This window comes from Tachysurus fulvidraco, chromosome 3, assembly GCF_022655615.1.
Source record: "Tachysurus fulvidraco isolate hzauxx_2018 chromosome 3, HZAU_PFXX_2.0, whole genome shotgun sequence".
In the NCBI taxonomy this organism is placed as follows: domain Eukaryota; kingdom Metazoa; phylum Chordata; class Actinopteri; order Siluriformes; family Bagridae; genus Tachysurus; species Tachysurus fulvidraco.
Window position 1 is genome coordinate 29,161,391 of NC_062520.1, and position 8,903 is coordinate 29,170,293.

Here is an 8,903-nt window from a genome sequence, read left to right on the forward strand (position 1 = left end):
CCCCCCCCCCCCTTCTTTCTGAGTGAATAGACAATAAATCAGGACATTTCCTGGCATTAGATACAACAGCAAGAACAATAACAACACACTTCTGGGACTAGACACTGTGTTCGGAAGCTACACAATGATGTAATTGTTCAAACTAAGCCAGGTGACAGAGGGGAAGAAGGACTTTGCACAATATCTTGGTATGTGGCTGAAGATCTTCGTGAGATGTTTCTGCTGCTCTTGTGTTCCACCAAATGTTGCGTTTGTTTTGGAATTATGTAACTGAATCCGTGTCCTGCTGTAATACAGTATTAAAGCTTAAATACACAGAGCTGGAGAGTCTCCCAGCTCCACTCTGCCATCTAGCGTCAGATAACTAACACACGCACACACTTACGCACACACATACACACGCACACGCACACACAAAGAGTATGTAAACATCACATCATGATGATAATCTAACAGAGTGGTGCAATTCAAAATTTGATTGGTATACAAAACAATAGCCATATATATGTATATATATATATATATATATATATATATATATATATATATATATATATATATATATATATATAATGTTTCGATTGTTTATAATAAAAAGAATGAATAACAAATAAACTCAGTTCAGCGCGAGCATGAGCATTCAGGTGAACAGCACCTGTCCAGACAGAAAGCATGTAACTAAATCCTGTTTTTTTCACTTCTCCTACTGAAACCTAAAGGGGCGTGGTTAGACACGGGTCGTCCCTCAGGGGCGTGGTTTTAAGAACAATAATAGTAATAATAATAGGGCTTTTTTCGTGACATGAGGCTCCTGAGTTCAACAAATTTTGAATATTTCGTGTATTGTGCATGTGCTTATAAACTACATTATATATTAATATATAATTATTATTATTATGAGGAGGTGTATATATGTACGTATATACACATAATCTAATAAATATCTATATTTTTATGCATATACACAAGTGTGTCATGGAGAAGTACAAATTAAATAAAATTGTTATTAACCACCTTCATGAGCTCATCATCTTTGTCTTGCGCTCTTAAAAAAATAAATAATAAGTTTACAGGAATGAGGTCAGAGCCAAAGCTGCTCGTTGCACGCGCCGATTATGATTAGATTCCTTTTTGCAGCCAATGAGAGCAGTCAGGGGCGTGGCTCCTCAGCAGGGGGGAAGGTTGGCGGCAAATGCTGATTGGCTGCTGTGCTCTCATCGGTCTGGCCTCGCGGACGCATAAAGCAGCGCGAGCTCTGGCTGTTAGAAAGGATCTGAAAAACTTCTTTGCACGCGCACGGCAGATGGGAAGCGTACTGCTACAACAACAACAACTTGCAGCTCGGTTATGCAGAAAGCGCTGAAACACACACACAGACACTTACACACACTTTAACCGACTTTTGACGCGAACATGAACGGAGAACGGACACGGCGCGAGCCGGAGTGTGTGTCCGCACAATAAGTTTATTTCTTACAAGCTCCCCGCGTGCGAACTTTAAAAAAAAACATAAATAATACGGATAAAAACTTCTCAGGACTAACCACCGTAAAAGAAAGTGGACTTTAGTTGTTTTTTCCATTCCATCTTTATTAAAGTTTGGTGAAATCTGACGGGTGAAATTTTACTGTCGCGAGCGCCGAGATGGTGCAGAAAACAAGCGGTGCGGAGAGTTTGGATTCCGGCGCAGTGGACGCGGATCTGTGCGCCCCGTCATCCGCGAGCCCCGGATCCGAGAAGCTCGTGGACCCGGGCTGGTGCAAGACCCCCAGCGGACACATCAAGCGGCCCATGAACGCGTTCATGGTGTGGTCGCAGATCGAGCGGCGCAAGATCATGGAGCAGTCCCCCGACATGCACAACGCCGAGATCTCCAAGCGGCTCGGGAAGCGCTGGAAGCTACTCAAGGACACCGACAAGATCCCGTTCATCCGCGAGGCAGAGCGCCTGCGCCTTAAGCACATGGCCGACTACCCGGACTACAAGTACCGGCCGCGGAAAAAGCCCAAGTCGAGCGGAGGCTCCAAGACCAGCGAGAAGGCGACTGGAGGTACCGGATCCCACGGCGCCATTTTGAAGGCGCATTCCAAAAAGAGCGGAAGTTCCAAACCAGGCAGCGGCAACGGCGGACACAGTAAGGCGCACAAGACAGCTCACAAAGCCGTGTCGCATGAACCGGCCGCCGGGACAGACCACCACGCGCTATACAAGTCCAACAAGTCGGACAAGAAACCGAAAAGAGTTTACGTGTTCGGGAGCGGTGGGGGAGGAGGAAGCGTCCCCGCGAGCCCGACACTGAGCAGCTCGACCGAGTTCGGAGACGCACAGAGTCTTTACGAGGACTCGCACCGCGCCTTCCGCGCTCCTTCGCCTGCTCCCTCCGCCTCGCGCTTATCCCAGTCTCCATCATCATCTTCATCTTCTTCAGCATCATCTTCGTCGGACGAGGAGTTTGAGGAAGAGGCGGAGGCGAGGCGCCGCGCGAGCCCTGGATTCGACAGCACGTCTCTGGGCAGCTTCGGCTCCTCTTACTCCACCTCTTCCGCGTCCTCGTGCTCACCGGCGCTCGACCGCGACTGGGACTCCAGCTTCGAATCATGCGCGGGGTCTCACTTCGACTTCCCCGATTACTGCACGCCCGAGGTGACAGAGATGATCTCGCGGGACTGGCTCGAGTCGACTATTTCCAACCTCGTGTTCACGTACTGATTTGAGCGGAGCACGCGCGGGGCTGAAACAAATATTAATATAAATAAGGGGAGAACCGTTTCACATGAAGTTGCATTGAAGCTGACCAGTTGCGACTAGTTGGGTCTTGGAAAAAAATGCGCAAAAAATTGCGTTTTATTTAAAAATGAGAAATCAAGAAGGGACTGGAGTCACGTGCGCTGGTGCGTTGAGCTGCATCGTGTTGCATTTTGCAGAGATGCACCGACACGCGTTGCGTTGCATTAGGGCTACACTGCAAACATCAATAAGTTCTGTGCATTCATGAGAACATTTGAAACAAAACAAAAAAGGGAGAAACGAGACGCGGAGTTTGCTGACTGTCGAGAAACAAGAAGGGATTTTGTTTTTTTTTGACTTGCTTATTGGACTGAAAGGACCTGAGAGTGTTTGCATGGCGAAGAGAGGAACAAGAAGGAGAAACGTCCCATGTTCATGCGCACGGAAGAAAACAAGAAGATCGTATTGCAAAAAAAAAAATAAAATAATTAAAAGTCGAAACTGGAAAACTGTGATTTGATTTGCACGAGATGATGTTTTGAGTCATGAGAAAAAACACACACACAAGGGGACAGCATTGTGAGGACCACGTGACGTTTTAACGCTTAAGAGGTACAGAAATAGGCTGTGTTTTTGGGGGGTATGAACGAGGTTTTAAACTAGACTGTAAGTCAACCCTTTATTTAAAAAAAAAAGAAAGAAAGAAAGAGAAGCATGTTATCTGTCCTCTGATGTATCACGAGTTTTTGTGCGACTCTGGACAGTTCACTAGCAGTAGGTTTGTTACAGATGGCTAGATGGCGCCATGTTTGACTTTCAAAAATAATCACCAGCTGTTTTTCATTCTGAACTTCAGGATTTTCAAACTCAGATCTGTTCTGAATTTTTTTTAAAGGAATCAGGACCAAATCTCTCCTGTTTTTTATATACACTCTTGTCCATCATTGTGTTTGGTTTTTTAAGATGCCATTTTTTTAAATATGATGTATTTATATACCGGCCAAGCATTGCATTTTTATTTTTTTTTACATCAAGTTTTGTTTTGTTTTGTTTCGTCACACTCCTTCTCCCAAAAAGAAGGGCTAAAGTTTTTTCCGTTTTGTTTTTATATTTAGAATTAGACTTTTTTTGGAGAAAAAGAGAGCGTTTGATTATTTTCTCAGTGTATTTTTGTACAAATCTATATTTAAAAAAAAAACACCAACAAAAAGAACGAAAGGGGGCGTGGTTATTCAGTGACGATTTGTGTATCTGATTTTTCTGATTTCTTTACTCTAGGTGAGTTGGTTATTGCAAAATTGACCTCCTCAGTTTACAGCTCTAATCTCTCTCTCACTGACTCTCATTCTCTTTCTCTCTCTCTCACTGACTCTCTCTGACTCTCTTACTGACTCTCCCACTGACTCTTTCTCATGCTCACTCTTTCTTTCTCTCTCTTTCTGTCTCTCTCTCTCTCTCTGACTCTCTCTCACACAGACACACACACTCACATACACACTTTTTCATGTCACACATCAGATATTGCTCAGTCAGATATCCTAGCTTTAATCGATCATTTTTACGACATTTTGCAAAAAAAGAAAAACACCGAACGGAAAATGAAATCATTGTGTTTTAGATATTTAATCTCCCTTTTTCTACTCGTATAGCTCATCGTTTTCGTATTCTAAGGCATGGTGGATAGACTTTTGTATCACAGATTCAGGTTTCTATAATATAATAGCTGTTGTGTTCTGAGAAATTTAGGAAAAATCGTGATTTTGTACAGTTGACTTTTATTATTATTATTATTATTATTATTATTATTATTATAAGAAAAAAAAGAGATTGTGTGTGTTTTATGTATGTTGTTGCGCTATAAACATGTCATGGCACTAAAACAGCTATCGTTTCGCTTAGCCTACTTCCTTTAATGATTGTTGTCGAGGAGTTTATGTATAAATATACTATATACACAGTTGGATTATATTAACTTTATGTTCTGTGCAATATGCTGCGTAGAAAAAATCTTTGTTTTGCATCCTACTCATGCCATAACGCATTGGGGGCGGGGCCGATGGGAGGGAGGGACGAGGGGCGGGGCTTCCTGCCAGCTCTATGTGTCAAGTCACTGCCTGTTTGTTAATATACACATGTACAGATTTTTTTTTTTTTTTTTTTTTTTTTTTTTTTTGATTTTTTTTTCAGGAAGGAAATAAAGTCAGCTGGAACTGAACCTTAACACGCCCTCATGACGCTTGTTTGCTTCTTTCTTTTTTTATTGCTTAAGTGACTGCTGATCACCTGCAAAAAAATAATACTAATAACAACAACAACCCTCAAGGACACTGTGTTTAATTAAAAAAAAAGAACAATAACATTTAAAAGGGGAAACTAACAATACTAGCAATAATCAAAGTAAAAGAAATGTTCAATGATGTAACATAGCTTCAGGAAATAATTAACTTATAAACTTCAATCTGGAAAAAAAACAATTATTGAACTGATTTATTCTGTTTCTGCTTAACTGTTTACATTTCTAAAACTCTTACAGAAACTCACTTAGCCCACATAAACAAATAAATAAATCATGCGACCTGGGTAACCAGGTCACTAGCCAAGCCAAGGAAGCCTACTTCATAAAACATTTAGTTGTGTCTGGATTTTGTTAATATGTCATGAAAACATAAAAATAAATAAATAACTAGTACTTTACTGTTTACTTGTTTACTTATTTAAATAATTAAATAATTTAGTCCATGTCCAAGATCTTCACTTTGGCAACTGGTCCAGCTAAAAATTCCTTAAATTTGTCACTAAAACAAGCTTCATAAAAGGCTTAAAACACCATTAGCCGGCTTAAACATGACCGAGTCATTACAATGCTTCTGGGTTTTTCTTTAAAATGAAAAGAACATAGAGTCTAACTGGCTCACTGGACTGGACACAAATGCAGTTTCACATAAACAATCAAATAGTTAACCCAAATCACACCTGCTAGATGTATACACATTTCTGCTAGATGTATACACTGGGTTAGTACACAGTACCTTACACTACAGTACTGACTCTGCACTATAATGCACTACATTACACTACCCTACATTACACTACACCTCACTAAACTACATGACACTATACTGCACTACACAACTTATACTATACTATTCTATTATTACTTACACTACACTGCACTTCACTGCACAACATGCACTGCCCAACTCTACATTACACTATACTGAACAACACTACACTATTTTTACTCACACTACAATAGTCACACTACACTACGCTATTATTACTTATACTGCACTACTTACACTACACACACTACACTATCCCTATCCTGCATTAAACTACACTACAGACACTTCTCTATCCTAGATTAAAATACACTATGCTACTTACACTACACTATCCTACATTAAACTACATGCACTACAGTACATTACACTATGCTACACTACACTATACATTACACTACACATACTACATTACACTACACTACATTATACAATAACCTAGACTACACACTCTACACTACTGTACACCACTACAATACATTACACTACATTACATTACACTACATTACATTATACATTAAACTATAATACGCTACACTACTCAACACAACAATGCATTATACATTCTACACTACATTACACTACATTATACACTATACTACATAACACTACATTATATACTAACTTTATTACACTACATTATACATTACACTACATTACACTGCACTATACTACACTACATCACACTACATTATACATTACATTACACTACATCACATTACATTATACATTACATTACACTACCTTATACACTGCACTACATTAAACTACCTTATACATTACACTATACTACAATACACATTACATTACATAACATTGCATTACAAGACATGACATTATACACTACATTCACTAACTTATACACTACACTACATTACATTACACTTCATTATATATTACACTACACTATATTATACTACACTACATTGCACTACGTTATACATTACGCTACAATATAAATTACACTACACTACTCTGCAAAACACTGCATTATACATTATACATTATTTATTACACTACAATATACTATACTACACTATACTACCTTATACATTACACTTCAGTACAATACACTACATTGTAGTACATTATACATTACATTACACAGCACTAAAGTACACTACATAACATTATACACTACACTACATTATACATTACATTACACTATACTACACTATATTACACTACATTATTCATTACAAATACAAGTACAAATGCTTCTTTACCTTACTTAAGTAGAATTTTTTTGTATCTATACTTTAATGGAGTAATTATTTTTTAGCAGACTTTTTACTTCTACTCCTTACATTATCACGCAATTATCTGTACTTTCTACTCCTTACATCTTAAAAATAGCCTTGTTACTCCTTTTTAATTTCGGCTTGTTTTCATTTCGGCTTGTCATCATTTAAAAAACCTATAAAGATAAATCGCGCCATCCGTATAGAGTGAATTTGTTTGTGGTTGGATGAGAAGTATAAACATATACCATTCCGACACCCTATTGGTTTGTACGCGACCCATCACACCTGCACATGACACAAATCACGTCACACTTCAGTTACCCAACGTGTCTGTGGCAGAGGCTCAAAACTCAATGTCAACAAGCACCAGCACCAGCGAGGAAGTTGGTAGCCAGGAAGACCAATCAACCCCAACCCTTATACATCCCTGGCCGGACCTGAAAGAAGTTTTTTAAATGTTTGGACTGAAAAATAAGTCATTGCGCATGTGCTGTAAGCTATGCGCCCCCAAATACCACGAGCTAATGGCTTTCAAAAACTCACTGTCTAATTTGAAAAACCATATTGAGTTGAGCTGAAATTGTGTTATTATCAGTCCATTATTAACAAATTTGACAAATTAACAATACAAGATTATTGACAATATTATAGTGACCTAGTAACGCACTAATAATGATAAATTTGCGATGTTTGCTGTGGCAAATTGGGTACTGTACATGCCAATGGTTTGCTTGCTACCAGTAGGCTATGATTCAACATTGCAAACTAGTTTGGTGCAAACACTTTAACCAAATGTTATCTGAGCTTATATTGTTAATATATGCAATATTTGTAATTTAATTGTGCAAAGCTATAATCCACAGCTGGTTAATAAGTTATGTACTAAGGATAGTCATGATCCTGTCTGTGTACAGTATCAGAGTGTACGTGCGTGCCTGTATGGGGCCCTATGGGTCCTTGTAAGGATGTAATAGGCCCAACTATTAGCCAAATGCTGTTTAAAATGATTTTACTGCTAATTTTCAGTCACGCCAGCAGCTGCTTGTGTTCCTAAAACGTCTTTAAAGGGATAGTTCACCCAAAAAGGGATAGTTTAAAGGGATAGTTCACCCTTCTTTTCCTCCTCGAAGAAGACCAGCCTTCTTGAAATGACAGTTGGACGCGTACCTGGAGTGCCCAGGAGACACAGTAGAGGTACTGAAGTGTGCAAGCTATCACTTAAGCTTAATACGGCACTCCCTGCCTCAGCAGCCTGTGAAAGACTGTTCAGTGTTGCAGGGCTGATCTTCAGGCCAAGAAGAGTACAGTACTTTGAGAACCAGCTGCTTTTGTGGATGAACAAAGCCTATGGGTAACTCTTTGTCTCATGTTCTGTGCTTAACTGATGTTGATTACCCTGTTGTTGTTTGAGTCCAATGTGTTTGTTTAAATAAAGGTTATTGATGACATGCCTCTGAAGTTTGACTTTTTTCACCATTTTTTACAATACATATAGCCAACTAGTCATATCTTCTGCTCCATGAAACACAGCTCAGTAGTACACATATATGGTTCTTTAATGTATTTGCATTGTACTAAAATGCATACTTTTTTAATGGGCTTATACAGTACTGTATGCGGCTGAAACAGGTAGCACAGTGCATCCCAAATTTTTCAACATTATCATATTAATATAACATTATAGTCATTATGGCCTTTAGAAATATGTTTTTGAGGAGGTGGGGTAGTGCACAATAGGCCCCTGTGGCACAGCTTATGCTTTTGTCCTTAATGGCATTTTTTCCTTTTTAAATTGTCCTTTTTTAATTGCATTACTTTTACTTTTATACTTTTAAAGTAGTTTTGAAACCAGTACTTTGACACTTTTACT

The 8,903-nt window shown here is 39.1% G+C and overlaps 1 protein-coding gene across 1 annotated transcript; it reads left to right on the plus strand.

Moving 5' to 3' along the window:
* The first annotated feature begins 1,207 nt into the window (after positions 1–1,207).
* sox4b (SRY-box transcription factor 4b) lies at positions 1,208–3,946 on the plus strand. The gene has a single exon (XM_027155364.2). The coding sequence runs from the start codon at positions 1,645–1,647 to the stop codon at positions 2,707–2,709; it is 1,065 nt and encodes a 354-aa protein (XP_027011165.1). The 5' UTR covers positions 1,208–1,644; the 3' UTR covers positions 2,710–3,946.
* The last annotated feature ends 4,957 nt before the right edge of the window (positions 3,947–8,903 follow it).

Coding starts and splice junctions, on each gene's coding strand:
- sox4b (XM_027155364.2), top strand. CDS start 1,645: ATGGTGCAGAAAACAAGCGGTGCGGAGAGTTTGGATTCCGGCGCAGTG.